Below are 14,907 nucleotides of genomic sequence, written 5' to 3' on the forward strand. Positions count from 1 at the left end.
TCATATCTAGCTATAGTAGACATGATTTCTCCTTCCATCTCCCAAATGTGTCAAGTGAGAGACCCTCAATGTCAAGTTCTGTTGTGGATAGGATCCGATCCTCTCCGAACTTTCCTCTTGCTGGAACGGCTCGGATCAATTGTCCGCCCCAAAGCAGGTGACCCCTTGTTGCCAGTGGGCATCGTGTTCGTGCTCGTGTCAGGTGCCACGAGCATGGGGTGATCCGCAAGAAGGCGGCCGCCGCAAGCTTCTTGAGGATGGAAGGCTAACAATCCCACACATATCAACACCAAAGCTGACCTATGAATGCACATCATCAACATAGCTTAATTAGCTTGTGAATTATGTAAGAAATGTGGGGCTATTGCTAATAAATGTGTAACAATGTTCCATCCAAAACTACTTCTTATATAATTCTTGGAGGGTAGTTTCAACTTTCAAAGCATAAAGCAATGAGAGGGCCCCCAATCCATATAAGAGTTTTGGATTCACCCTTCAATCATAAATCTATGCTAAAAACTAATAAGGCTGTCTATTTATTTATTGAGAGAAAAAGAAAAGAATCTAAATAAGGGATGAATAAAGGTGATTGGAATGAAACACTTACACCACCCTCGAGAAGCTAAGCATCTTTTTCTTCCTTACATTTTCTATCATTTGCTCTGCTTTTGTCCTCTTCAACAAAGACCAATGCCAACTCATCTTGGACCGGCCGCCACATCGGCCCCCTCCCGCCTACGTGGATGCACTTTTCTGACATGTACTATAACACTGTCGGAATATCATGATTTTTACCTTTATGAGATGCTTACTAGTAGATTAGCTTACTTAATGGTTAAGAAATAAAGTTAGTTAATTAATTATGTTTGAGCAGCCAAAACATAAGATCAGTCATAAAAGCAGAAGGGTAAAAGGATTTAGGCATAAACATCTTCTCTTAAAAAAACCCAAATTCAGCTTTATGCTATTTTTGAGATCTCACTTTAGAATTCCAAGCTCTCTTCTCTATGCAACAAAAAATACAATTCCTGGTTTCTTGTGCTAAATGTGTTTTCTTTATGCTTCTTTTGCCAGTTTCTCTGAGTTTTTTCTTTATGAAAATTATTTATTTTTATCTCTAATTTTCACATATAACCAGGAAGACCATCTTTTTCTTTATCCACTTTATTTTGGATATTAATCAAATATTAAAATCACATGCAACTTGGAACATTCTAAAGACATATGTTCTGATGCTTTATTTTAAATCTCTCTGCTTTTATGAGATTCGATGGAGTTTGAAGGGAATGTTTTTGTTTTTATTTAATGGTCCGAACTTATTACAGCCCGACAAGAAAATGTGATAAACGGACAGAAACTGTGCTTTTTGGTTGTCCAATTTGAGTTAAGGATTGAGATGTCATAAATGAACAATGAAATCTATGAATGTGAGTAAGAGAAAGATGATTAGTAGAGTGTGTTTTGTATATATAATGGGCTACACATCAGTCATATCTTGCAGTGAAACAGAGGGCTTTTACCATTGTTGAAAGTTTTCACTTTATCTTATGCATGAATATGTTCTTGAGAATATCAGTTTTAGGGTTTTAGCATATAGATACCTATGTGAAAATACTGGTTTGCCCCCATGGATGTATCCAAATGACTATCACAAACCAAATTGTTTTGAGACCATATTATATTGAATGTTAATCTTTGGTTTCATATTTAAATTGGAATAAATATAAGGTAAAAGACCAATTTTTTCTCTAATTGAGTGAATTACATAAACGGTTCCGAAACTTTGACGTTTGCACATTGCAGTCTCTGGACTTTGAGTTTCGATCGTTTTTTGGTACTTTTGCATTTTAGGTATTTCAATCCGGAAAATTGGAAAAATGTGCAAAAATACCAAACAACGAGCAAAACTCAAAGTCAAGAGACTTTCCATGATACTATCTTTTTCGGGATTGCAGATATGCAAACATTAAAGTTCAAGGATCGTTTACATAGTTTACTCTATTTAAATCGACCCTTTTCTTATAGGAGTAGGGGTGTGGCTAACATAAAACCGTTCTTCGTGTATTTTAGTGTAAGTATGTAACCATCAAACTTAATCAAAGAGTTTTATGAAGGAAATTGTTCAACATTTCAAGGGAACAAAAAATAGACAAGCAAAAAGGATTAACAAAAATCGTGATTAGTTATAGAATTGCTTGCATTTGGATCCATGCCCTAAAGCGCTGGCCAATCAATAAAAGGGATGGATCCAATTATCTTAGAAAAGATAAGTGGGACATCAATATTCAAGAATTAAGTAACACAGAATATCCACAATTTTTTTGAGTTTAGCGATGCAGTCTCAAAGCAATATGTTCTTTTATGCCTTTCATGAAACAGATGGGCTCCATTCCATTCCGATCTTTGAATGTTGATCCACAGTCAAATTAATATTTTTCAATTCATCCTTGCTAATCATTATATTTTTAGATTAATTCTATTGTTTTGCAATTTGAGACCGTAATCTTTTAGTAGATGATCAAACGTAATCATTTTTTCATTATTTAATAATTTCCAAAAGTGTGGCTAAAGTGTCGGTAACATGAGTGAGAAATAATTTTCATATTTATGAAAAATGGAATGTCACGTATTCTAGACCAATACCATTTTGGTATTGTTTCACTGTTTTTAATAAATAAATAGGTCATATTTTAGTCTGATGACTTGATCGGCTGATCCACATTTTTCAGATTTTGACATGATGAAGTTTAAGATTTTCGCAGTCATCTCATCCTTTCATTTTCTATCGAATTACGCACTAATGTGCCAATCGATTTAACAAAAGTGGACAAAAACGACGTTGAGAAAAATGACAATATCTAATTAAGTTAAAATTTGTTTTGTCATCGTGTTTTAAACCGGCTGTCAAATCAGCCGCAATTCACTAGAACAAGAAAAATAAGATAATAGCAAAAATTTCAAACTTCATAATTTATTTTCCAAACATCGAAAAGTATAGAACAAACCAGCATTTGATCATCTTCATGACTTATTGAATAATTTCCCCTATTATTAGTTAAAAGTAAAAAAAAAAAAGGCTCACTACCATATAAAGAGTAAATATCAATCTCTCCACAAAAAGCCGGTATTGGGATTGATGACCGTTATCCTTTCTTTTATTTTTATTTTATTTTAGTGTATTTTTTTTCAATATTTTTTATTTATTTATTTTAGGTTTTGTTTTTTGGAAGGTTGTGATTCGATAAGTCGTTTCTTGTGCGCATTTTTCTTGGAATTTGTTTACAAAAGATTCAGAAATTTAACCAAAGTTAGCATCACATCGTTGAAAGACATATATACATTCCCACCAACAACGTTCGAAAGAACAAAATGGCAAAACAAAGAAATAAATTGCCAAAATACATATTATTACACTAGCAAGGTACATCAAATACGTACACTTTTCATCAGTACATTTTTTGGGTTTTTTTTCCTGGGAGGAGTTCTGTCCTGAGTAGGCAAACGTCTACCTTAGTCGAAAAACGCCGTTGATCAGCTCATCTCACGGTCAGAAATTCATAAATCATATACACATGTAATGTAACAGAGCCAAGTCTCACATTGAAAATTTAACATGAAATTAACCGCAAAAGAGTCGACTGCAAACGCTGAGATTGGAGCACAACTCCCACATGCCTTGAATGGGCAGAGAGAGATGAGGAAACTATTGTTGGATCAGACGTGCTCCTGCTGAGGCACGGCCTGTGAAGGGCCAGCAGCATGGGGAGTGGCCAACGGAGTGACTGCTGGTGCGGCTGAGGTGACGATGAGGCCTCTGCTTTGTGCTGATTGAACCATGATTGCGAACTGTGCAGCCGCTAGTGTTGCAGCCTCCTGTGCCAGCAAACGACGATTTCAGGACATTAATAATGGCTGGCTTCTAACGTCATTTCTGTTGGAGCAATTATATGTAACATACCTGTCTTTGCCTCCTACGTTGCAAGATGCTTATGGCCCAGATCATGATGTAGCAAGGCATAAGAAATCCAACGGCTCGAAGCAAGAAAAGCTGCATGTGATGTTAATATTGGGTTATTCAGCAATTTTTTAGAATCGAGAGGGTTGGACAGCATCTCACATATTAAGATGATCTATGAAAACTTACAGATAAGAAAGTTGATGCGTCGTCCTCTCCGTCTGCATCCCCATCATCGGTGATGGACAGTGCATGTCTCAGTAGCAAAAGAGCCATTAACTGCCAATTGAAAGATACCTCTCAATATATCGATTGAATGTGGTCTTTAATGCAGGGAGAGAAATAAGTCATGGGCGGACTAGAATTTAAAGACAGACAATAATTTCCCAAAAAGGGCATAGCATATTAATTTATTTTCTCGAATCTTAGTCAAACCACAGAGATACTACCAAATGAGGAATTGCAACAAAAAAATAGCAAAGGCTTACAATCAGAGCAGCTGAACGGCAGAAGGCAGCGCCACTGCTGTTAGCGTTGTTATAATCATCATAGTCAGCATCAAACAACTGACGCTCAGCCTCAGTAATTGCCAGAAGACGTGGATCATGCATGTCTAGTGGTGTGCCAGATATTTGCCATACTCCACTGGAAAGAGGTTCAAGATACCAAATCATAGTTAGACTTTAATTCCATGAAAACTGAAACAAACTTTTACTTTCCTCTTTACATTGTGACCAAATGAAGTTGGGAACATATATGTGCACTTTTAAGAATCAAATTATTACCCTATATCAATGGTAGTTTCATCAGGCTGAGGACGTGGTATGGCAGTATAACCAGGCTCATATTGCTGCAGAACAAAGTAAACAATGTCAAAGATAGAGATTAAAACACCGGCATCACAAATCATATCTTCATGTGAGCTTGGCAATTTCATTTTTCTAAATCATACACATCCAAAGGCAGTGAGATGGGGTATGTGAGTTCATAATAGGTGAAAACATCCCTAGTGTAATGTATCACATGAAATTGAACTATCACATTGAGGTTGTCATGATTGATGAGTAAAAAACAATCCACAACTGTTCCAACAAATATATTTCATGGTTGGGATATATCAACATTGACATAAGAGAGAATACGTAAACAAACAGCATTGATTGACTTTTTGCTAGATTAATGGGGAAAATATCATCAAGTAGTAAAGGTAAAATCACATACCTTGTGACAAATCTCACAAGTAATATCTCCCTTCTCATTGCACCAGTGTTGAACACATTTCCTATGAGCATACTGCAAAGTAATAATAGATCTCAGTAAAATAGTAAACAAGTCACTTGAACAAATGAATACCCAAGAGAAAAGAGAAAAGAAGAGGAGAGGGAGGATAAAGATGGTCATACATAAGAAGGGCCAAAAGGATAACCCAAATAAAAAAACATAATCATGAAAGAGAAATTCAAGAAACTTCAGGAGAACTTGCACAAAAAATTATTCAGAGTTCTATATCCCCACCATTAAATAACAAGGTCGTCTTCTGACTATATTCATGCAGTCCCAAATTGCATCAATTCTACGACACCTAGATGCTCACGATAATTCATACATGCATAATGCTTTTATTATCTTTATGGAAATCTGAATATTTTGCCTAACACCTATAAGATGACAGTTTCAGTGGACTCGAAGCACACAGCTTAAACATAGCAACCTACAAACTTAGACAACCCAGAAATAGATAACAACCAACCCAAACGAAACCAAAAGAGCAAGCATCAAAGGAGCATTTTACCTTAAGACTCCCACTGCAAGCACAGGGGCTCTCCAAATTATTTACAGAATCCTCTTCCTGACAAATCCGGCATTCCCCCATCCCTATCAGTGGTGCATTCTCGTCTTCCTCCTCATTGTTAACTGTCACTACCACTTGGTTATCTTCAGCCATTGATGATGAGGAACCCACCACATCCGGCTTCTTTCCATTTAGCCCCACAGCCTCAGGGAGCGGTTGGCTCGGCCCACCCGCCTCAGTCTTCGGTAGCTGGTTCACATTCCCCACCAAAGGTTCAGCCATTTTAACCTTGTCTACACCACCACCGCCTCAAGCAACAAGAACAAGCACAAAAAATCCTGGGTTGAGCAAGTCAACAGAAACCCTTCAAAATCAGAATCCAAATACTGCAATTTTCCAATATATTCACAGAAAAGATACAATCTTTCGGCCTCGGGATTACAATAAGAAAAATTCCCTTTACAATTTAACGAGAAAGCTCTGATCTTTTGACCTGTACATTGACTCAAATCACCCAAAGAAAAGAAATTGAAACCAAAACAAAAGAAACTCATCTCAACACAGGCGTAAAAACCTAATCCCTAACAAAAGAAAAAAATTGAGGATCAAAAGGCGTCAGAAATTCATTGATCACGCTGGCAAATGCAGCGGGATCAGCGAATTCTCTAGCTTAGGGCGCCAAAACAAAAGGTCAATATCTAATCAACAACTCAAAAAATGAATTGGGGGAAACAACAACTAGGAAGAAAAAAGAGAGAGAAAAAGGAAAAAAAGGTACCTGAATGAGGAACAGAAAACTCGATACGGAAACGGGAAAGAAATCGCGAATTTGTTGCGCAACCAAGAAAATCAAATTTCTATAAAAGGGTGTATATATATATATATATTATGGAGTTGTTGATTGCTCACGCGTTTTACTTTGCTTTCGATGACTTTGGCTAATTCAAACTTATCGACAAGAATTACTCTATTGATGTATAAGCCATAAGGTGGATTCTTTACTTCTTTATTATATATAAATTAATTTTTGTTTGGTGTTAAACTGTACTATTTCGTTTGTACATACTTAGAAAAATGAGTCATTGCGCTGATTTGGTGAAAGAGTTTGTTTTTATTAATGAGGATGGTGATATAAAGTTTTGTTCGTATTTTGGACTTAAAAAATTATTGGGGGGAATGGGTTTTATTATTATTAATTATTTTTTATTATTACTATTAATATTAGTATTATTTATTGTTTGCAACGGTCTGATATGAATGTGAAATGGACAAAACGTAGCGCAGACGATGCAATACAATTTGAAGTTTGTTCGAATTTTACTTTTTTTCTAGATGAATATTAATGGATTCCATATATTGGTGTGTTGTCCAAGAAAAGTTAACACCAAGTCACCGGCGGCGATTGAATCTACTTTTGTCTGTATACTCTATTATTACATTTTCAGACAGAAATTACTCCTATAGTTCTAGTACCTTCTGTTTTGGTTTTATAACCAAGTTTGGGAAAACAATTTTAATTTTCAAAGAACGAATCACGGTAATATTTATTTTTCCTATGAGAACTACATACATAAATGATTAGATACTTTTGTGATTAAATGTTTTTCAATTCTTCAAAGATTAAAATATATACAAGAAAATTAAGTACAAAAGGAGTATGTTGCTTTGGGTGTTTTGAATAGTTTTCCTTTATACAATCGAGATTTGAGTTTCGTAGTATTAGTCAAATCAAATGCATAGCTTATATTAATCTAATGAAAATTAATATAATAATTATATACTGTATTTGACATAAGACTATTATAGACAGAGGATTGTAGAGATTCATATAAATACTGGGAAATATTAAATACTAGCAATTTGAGATGATATATAAATTACTACTCATTATACATTGTGGAACAAGCAATGCATCCATTCACTGTGTACAAAAACAAACCCTAAATAGTGATAAGATTAATAGTTAAAATGATGCTACACATCAGAGCAGAGCTCACATTTGTGCAATCAATCACTGGATTATGTAAACAGAATCCTACACTAAATCTTCTTCTATACCAATGGACATACAAGAACTGTACTCACCCGAAAACACGGCCATGCGCCCCGGCTAAACCCCTCGGTCCTTAACTTGCTCGACAATCGGCCAGATCCCTCTATTCTTGGCCGAGATTTGGATGGGAACTGAGATTGAGGAAGTGCAGCAGCAACAAACTTCTTCTTCACATGCAGTCTAGATAGATCACTGAGGCACTTGGTCGTCGTTGTCTGAGTAAATTCAGGGACGTACATTTGTAACTCCGCTACTTTTATGAGTATCGACTGATGCGCGTGGTTATGTATTTACCTTTTTCCATATCATAGATCGTCTTCAGATAAGGCTTCCGTCTCCTCACCACGAACCATGACACAAGCATCACCATTAGGAAGATTCCGAAGAGAAGAGGTAGGGGTGAAGATTCACCTCCTATAACCGGGGCCAGCCAATCTGCATTATCTGTGTCTAACTCGGCTGCACTCTGCAGGATGAAGGCTCCCAGCGCCCAGTCGAGTGGGATACTGTCAACCTGGCTCGCATATTTAATCCTGCTCCAAGATCATTCAGAAACAGTGGAATATGATGTTATGAATTAGCAGGAAGCAAATATTAGGTCCCTCAACTCCCTAAGATCGATGATTGAAAAATGTACCTTCGATCATCTAAAGCAATTCCTAGACTATCATGAAGCATGGCGACAATATATGCCGAAGAGAAGCAATAGTGTTTAAGGTCCTCTGCATTGAGAAATGAGTATTTCTTTGTCAGCTTTGACCAGTCATCTTTGCAGAATTCTTCCCCGGCAGCCATCAAACCAGACAAAAATGATCTTTGCCTCAACCTAAAGAACTATTTGATGGAAGAGAAGAGAAAAACTTTAGGAAAAAAACAACAAGTATTGAAAAAGAACAGAATTACTCGAACATTGAACGACACCTTTGAAGTGTGAAAGAAATTTTCTGTTGCCAGAAACTTCCCCTGCAGCTTTGGAATAAATGTTGATCCAATGTAGCAAGTGTGATAAGAGCATTTGTCTGTATATGACATAAAAGAGTCAGTTAAACATATCCTGTAAAAAGATCTTTAAGAAGCATGTAAAGTCATCAGATAAAGTACCTTTCCCTCTCTGCAGCAGCTTCAAAGAAGCAGATCGGCACTCGGAGAAATTACCACTGGGAGACAAAGTGGACATGTATCTCCTTTTTTCGACCAAAGAAATAGGAGAGAGCCTCCGTGCCTCCTTTTCATAGGCATATCCTCTAGGAGTACAAGGATCCATTGGTTTCTTTATGTAAAGAGATTCGGCAGCTGCAGTACAAACAAATTTACAAACTTCAAACAAAGGTTATGTGCCCGGTGTAGAAATTATGAGCAACCAATCTAGCTGAGATGACTAGACAGCATAATTCAGCTAGTTCTCACATGAAGGTTCCAGACCCTAACTACTCTAAATGAAGATTGAACTTAAAAGAATTCATCTAAAGAGTGAACACGGTATAGTATAATATAGTTTTCCCATAGCATTTCCACTCCAAATTCCAAATAATTCACCACAGAAAAAGATGAGATAGGTATAGGGGGGAATTGGGGAAGCTCTATAAAGATAACCAGACAATAAAAGAATCCTTCAGCTTGACGTACGCAATTCGTGGTGTCCTGATAGAAGAGATTCTTTCAACGACTCGAAGGCAACATTCTGCAAAAATATAGTAATCAAAAATACTTGGAAGAGGCAGCAGTCTTCACAGCTAATAGCATAATGACATCACGATCAACAGTCATATGTTTTCTGTATGCAGTGAAGAAGCCAGAATACCATAAATCTATTTACAACAGTATACATGTATATTCCTAAGTTGCAAAATCTATTAAATGACACCATTATTACACAAGCAAAAGGAAAGATTATTTCAGAAATTTGGAAGAGACTGTAGTCTTATAAAAGTGGCAATCCATATTTTGAGAAATCCACTAAAACATATGAAACTCATCCACAGGAAGGATGCTTTAACACTGATACTATGTCATGTACCTGGCCATAGTGAAGTAAGCTGTGACTGTATAGGTTGTAAGTGAAATTCCCAAATTTAACTTGCCGGGAGAACTCAGGGGGCATAGGCTCATTTGAGACAAATGTGACCTGTAAAAATTCAGAATTTAAATAAAAACCAATGAAATGAAAAATAGGAAAACAAAAATGTCATTATATAGCTAAAGACACATCATGGACTAATGGAGTAACAAATTTGCAGCTTCATTTTCAGAAAGGTAAAAAATACTCCCACAAAACATTGATATTATTGTTTCCAACTGTGATATGATTTGCAGCAAAAAACACTAACAATAACCATATCAATAAACAGAATAGAACCTGAGCTGAAGCACCACCAAGTTCAATGATACCAGTTGTATGTGTTGGTTCTTTTCCAAGAGTTCCAAGAGCATAGTTAGCCACAACCCAAGCATACAAGCCTTCATCAGACCCTAAAACAATTCAGAAATCACCATTGAAATCATCAAAAAAATGTGAAACACATAAAAAAACACTAAAAAGAGTAGATAATACAAATCGCTGCACATTCGGATTGATATAAAAACTACTCCGAATCAAGGGAGTCTAAAAGTGGAGTAGCAATTAAGGAACTATAGGCTCGAGAATGTACAGAGTCAACTAATTGGTCATGAAGAAGCCCGGCTAATATCTAAATTTCCCCAATCAAGCCGTCAATACTAGAAATATGATAGACATATAAGCTCAAAGCTCAATTTTTTCCACACAAACTGCACAAGACAATAAACATTGGCAACAACGCTACTTTACTAACTCCCCTCGAAAGTTTTCTTCAATTTCAACTTAATCAGCAAGAAGCTTACTTCCAAAGAATTGCATTAGAAAGAACAAGAAAAACTTACCATATCCCACATAGATATCAACAAAGCAAGAGACAACAAGAACAATAATGATTCAAAACGTGAAGACATCAAAGTTGACTGTACCAGTGATAACACTAGCCCAATCATCACGAAACCTAAATCCAGATGCCCCCAAAGTCCTCCTACAAGCATCCAAGATCCTCTCTTGACCTTCTTTCTCCAACAACCTCAAACCAGCGGTCGCCATTAGCCGGATCTCGGTGTCGCCCCTACGCTCTCTCGGCACATTTCTCTTTGCGAATTCCACCAATTGTGCCACGGCGGCGCCCGCCCCCTGCGGATCCTCCGCGTAAGCCGAGAGGCCCGGATTCACCCTCATCGACGCCCGCCCCTTGTCGGAGAAATCCAGGGCCAAATTCCCATTGACAACGTCGTACTTGAACACATGAATCCTGGTCCCCGTGCTCCCTCCGTCGATCACGATGCCGTATTTCTTGTTTTCGTCAATTCTGTTCCCATAGAGCAGAGCGTAGCAAAATAGCAAAATCGCAATCGAGATAGCGATGTAGAGACAGAATTTTGAAATTGGATTTGGCTGCTTGTTGTTGGGGGGTCGGAATCCGGGCCGGGCCGTGCGGAATTGGAATTTGATCGGATCCATATCTTTGTTATCTTCTTCGGGACTAGGGCTTACTGTGCGGGCATTCAATCGGCGCATCAAAGAATTGAATTTTGTGAACCATAGGAATGTGTTAACGATGAACAGAAACAAAATTCCTATGATTCACAGATGAAATTTCTAGTTTTTTTGTGGGAAAAAGATTGAGTTTTGAGAGGGGCCTTCAAAATGAAATTTTGCAGCCCTCTCTCCCTCCTGGTGATTCTGAAACTGCTTTTCTTTTTCCTGTTTCTGTTTAAATGCGAGGAAATTTCCTCTTAAATATTTTTCAATATAAAATTTGTAGTCCGTACCAAGGAATTCGCCTCCAAGTATATACTCAAACGAATTTCTATATTTTGGTATCCATTTGCTATTGGTGAATTTCTTCATAATTTATACTCTCTCACGTCCCATTAAAAATGAAACGTTTTCCTTTTTAGTTTGTCCCATTAAAAATGAAACGTTTCCTAAAATAGAAGAACTCTATCTCTATATTTTCATCTCTCTTACTTTACTCTCTCTTCTTTAGCTCACAAAACAACACTGCATAAAATCTCGTGTCAATTTCCAAATGTTTCATTTTAAGTGTGACGGAGAGAGTATATCGTACTATAATACTCCCTCCGTCCCATTGAAGATGACCCACTTTCCTTTTTAGTTTGTCCCAACTAAGATGACCCATTACTTAAAATAGAAACACTTTTATCTCTACTTTATTTCCTCTCTCTTACTTTATTCTCTCTTCTCAACATACGAAATAAATTTGCATAAAATTTTGTACCAGTAAAAAAGGATCATCTTCCATGGGACGGATGAAGTATATCACTAGATTTTAGAGATTAATACTATCTCCAAAGATTTGAACCTGAAATTCGACTAATATATACTCGTAACACTGTCACTATTCTTAAAAAAAAATGACACTGTTAATTATCACCATTGCATGTCAATAGCTCCATGACTCCATCATACTAGTGTTAATTATTTAGACTTTGTCGTACAGTATAAAATAGTTATGAATTGATAATACTACTATAAATATTTTACTGTAACACATTATTCATACTCAACTGTTTATTTACTAGAATTTTAGCAATTTCTGCTTACATACATCCAATAAATGATTAGGCCATGAGGTCAAGCTAAGAAAGGTGAAGAGCTGGTATGTTGTTCAGAACTAACGATGGTTAGTGAAAGCGTGTTCTTAAAAATAATGAAAAAAACCCTCGGTCCAGGAAATCCGCTGGACACTGGGTCCAGGAACTCAGAGAACCTCGAGCTACCTGTCGTCGGGCACACAATCACTTCCTTAACTCCCTCTTCAAAAACCCTCAACCCGCTTAGCTAGAAAAACTAGTACGTGGAAGTAGGGATCGAATCCACAGAGATGAATGCGCAAGTAAACATGTTCAAAGACTCGGGAACTATTTTTTGTTGGCTGCTGCCACGCATTTTTAGGGTTGAGCTTTAATTCCTAAACTTGGTAATTGAAATATGTTACTCTAACAGCTAGATTTAGGCAGAGACTTAAAAAACATGCATATTAACCGAAAGAGAGCGAGACAATTGCTAGATCAGACAGTTTACTAAATTAACTGAGACCTAGGAAAACAACTGAATGTGGGGACCATTTCCTGAAAAGGTAGAGTACGATTGAAAAGCTGCAAAATAACTAACTAAATGTCCAACTAACAGCGACATCATCTTCTTCAACATTTATCAGGAAACAACCAGTTAAAAAGCAGAGCAAAAACGTAAATCGAAACGAAGCAGACGGAATTTAAAGCAGTAAAACGAAGAACAGTTAAAGCTAAGGCAGATCTACGGCTACTAGACGAGGTAAAACGAGAATGCAGAATTTAAACAACTAAATGAAACTCAAACAAGCAGATCCAGCCACGGGACGCTTTATCCACTCCGGATCCAAGCCATCCACAACAACCAAACGTCATTTCCACCTCAGATTCTCACTGATCAACGCAGATTTCACCGATCAACAACAGATTTCTCACAAACCAGCTTCAAACTCAGATCAACCAACAAAGATCAGCAAATCAAACCCAAAACAACACAATAAGATAAACGAAACAAAAGCAAACATATCCATTGCAAAATACGAAATATCCAACGATAGAAACAACACAAAAGCCGAGCCTCGAACAGCGAAGACTCGGCGAGTACCAAAAGTAGACAGAAAATAAAAGATAATTGTTTCTTCGCCTCCGTAGAGACGGTGTTGCACCCAAACTTCCTATGAAACGAGAACCCCCAGAAACTTTCCCCCAAATGAGTGTGTAGAAAAATAGAGAACTAAGCTAGGAGCTGGAAAAGGTGATCTCTATCTGCTGGTTGCATGCTCCTTTTGTAGTGGATAGAGCTTCTAGACTGTTCTTGTGATTCCTATTTTGCCCTCCAATCGATGCTCCTCAGTCTAGTGGCTCTTCATCCTTCTGCTTAATTTTCCTTGCCAGCTTCCTTCACCAGGTGATCTCTATCTTCTTCCTGGGGCTGGCATTTTCTCTACACACCTGGCTCAAAAAGGTTTGTTAGACCCAGGAAATCACAGAATTTATCCTATAACCAATGCATGAAATTAGCCTTATCAAACTACTCACACTTAAACCATACATGTCCTCAAGTATAAAGACAAGAAAAAGAGAAATAAGGCGAATTTCGATGCATGGTTATTCCCTGACCAAAGTAAACTCCTAGATCTAGACACTAACACGAAAGGAAAAGAAACAAAGACACTAACACTTAAAAAATAAAACACATAGGCATAAATTAGTTTAGATTTTTGGGCAGTTGTCCCCACAAGTTTAGGGTCAATCCAATAGTCTACACTCTCCAAATCCTCCCCTTCCCTTCTTCCACCTAGTCGGTTTGTCAGCTCGTCCAGATAGCCATTAGCTTGCTAATTATTGGATTCGCTCGATCACTCATTCCTCACCAGGGATGTTAGGATCTATCGCTCATAGTTAGTTCCTGCTACTGATGCTTCGGGTTATGAGAATTTCTCCTTCTATCCTCCTTCCTAATGATTTTCCCTGGACTTCGTCCAGCTTATACCTCCTCTTTTCTGGACTTTGTCCAGCTTATTCTCCTCCCCTGGACTTTGTCCAGCTTATACCTCCTGGTTTGAATTTTTTTTCTTTTTTCCTTCTTTCTAAATACCTCCTTTCTAAATTCTTCTCCCTAAGCATCAGGTAGCAACCCCTTTTATTATGTCAGCACTCAATGTTTAACGCTTATAACTCACATAAATAGTGGGGCTTCATAATTAGGTCGGCTAAGGCACCTTCTATCGTTCTTGCTTCCTCCAAACCGATTTTAGCTTATTAAGGAAAGAGGCCTCAAAGTTGTAGTGCATCCTATATTCAATTACTCTCCCTAAGGGAATCTTGCCTTATTATCTTTGTTAATTCATGCTTAAACACATAACCTAAGAAGAAAACTAGAAACTCCTAGACCTAAGAACTCCATCACATGCTGAGCACATACTGCACTAACTCTCCCACCCCCTCCCACTTCACTCCAGCTTGTTCCCAAGCTATCCTAGTGAAGGGGGGAAATGAGGGAGTTGGTGC

General features: G+C 37.4%; 2 protein-coding genes across 4 annotated transcripts; both read right to left on the minus strand.

Annotated features, from left to right (window-relative positions):
- Nucleotides 1-3,319: 3,319 nt before the first annotated feature.
- LOC125207689 lies at nucleotides 3,320-6,655 on the minus strand. Of its 2 annotated transcripts, XR_007174006.1 has the most exons (9): nucleotides 6,526-6,655; nucleotides 5,748-6,085; nucleotides 5,177-5,248; nucleotides 4,741-4,805; nucleotides 4,444-4,600; nucleotides 4,145-4,234; nucleotides 3,959-4,048; nucleotides 3,600-3,873; nucleotides 3,320-3,505 (listed from the first exon to the last, which is right to left on the minus strand). XR_007174006.1 is itself a non-coding variant. In XM_048107139.1 (8 exons), the coding sequence occupies exons 2-8, from the start codon at nucleotides 6,027-6,029 to the stop codon at nucleotides 3,715-3,717; spliced, it is 915 nt and encodes a 304-aa protein (XP_047963096.1). In that variant the 5' UTR covers nucleotides 6,030-6,085; nucleotides 6,526-6,655; the 3' UTR covers nucleotides 3,320-3,714. The 2 variants fall into 2 exon arrangements, 1 of the variants encoding a protein (XP_047963096.1); XM_048107139.1 differs by having other exon boundaries at nucleotides 3,320-3,873.
- Nucleotides 6,656-7,613: 958 nt separating this feature from the next.
- On the minus strand, nucleotides 7,614-11,571 carry LOC125206036 (probable apyrase 6). 2 transcript variants are annotated; one of them, XM_048105310.1, is made up of 9 exons: nucleotides 10,783-11,570; nucleotides 10,157-10,269; nucleotides 9,818-9,925; nucleotides 9,427-9,481; nucleotides 8,902-9,093; nucleotides 8,722-8,819; nucleotides 8,438-8,634; nucleotides 8,095-8,333; nucleotides 7,614-8,015 (listed from the first exon to the last, which is right to left on the minus strand). In XM_048105310.1, the coding sequence occupies exons 1-9, from the start codon at nucleotides 11,375-11,377 to the stop codon at nucleotides 7,990-7,992; spliced, it is 1,623 nt and encodes a 540-aa protein (XP_047961267.1). In that variant the 5' UTR covers nucleotides 11,378-11,570; the 3' UTR covers nucleotides 7,614-7,989. The 2 variants fall into 2 exon arrangements, with proteins under 2 accessions (XP_047961267.1, XP_047961265.1); XM_048105308.1 differs by having other exon boundaries at nucleotides 7,614-8,333; nucleotides 10,783-11,571.
- Between the last annotated feature and the right edge of the window lie 3,336 nt (nucleotides 11,572-14,907).

This window comes from Salvia hispanica, chromosome 2, assembly GCF_023119035.1.
Source record: "Salvia hispanica cultivar TCC Black 2014 chromosome 2, UniMelb_Shisp_WGS_1.0, whole genome shotgun sequence".
In the NCBI taxonomy this organism is placed as follows: domain Eukaryota; kingdom Viridiplantae; phylum Streptophyta; class Magnoliopsida; order Lamiales; family Lamiaceae; genus Salvia; species Salvia hispanica.

Coding starts and splice junctions, on each gene's coding strand:
- LOC125206036 (XM_048105308.1), bottom strand. CDS start 11,377: ATGCGCCGATTGAATGCCCGCACAGTAAGCCCTAGTCCCGAAGAAGAT. Junction 9,482..9,817: donor GCTTACTTCACTATGGCCAG/GTACATGACATA, acceptor ATATTTTTGCAG/AATGTTGCCTTCGAGTCGTT. Junction 8,635..8,721: donor ATTTCTTTCACACTTCAAAG/GTGTCGTTCAAT, acceptor TCCATCAAATAG/TTCTTTAGGTTGAGGCAAAG.
- LOC125207689 (XM_048107139.1), bottom strand. CDS start 6,029: ATGGCTGAACCTTTGGTGGGGAATGTGAACCAGCTACCGAAGACTGAG. Junction 4,806..5,176: donor CTTGTGAGATTTGTCACAAG/GTATGTGATTTT, acceptor TTTGTTCTGCAG/CAATATGAGCCTGGTTATAC. Junction 4,235..4,443: donor GCCGTTCAGCTGCTCTGATT/GTAAGCCTTTGC, acceptor TTCAATTGGCAG/TTAATGGCTCTTTTGCTACT.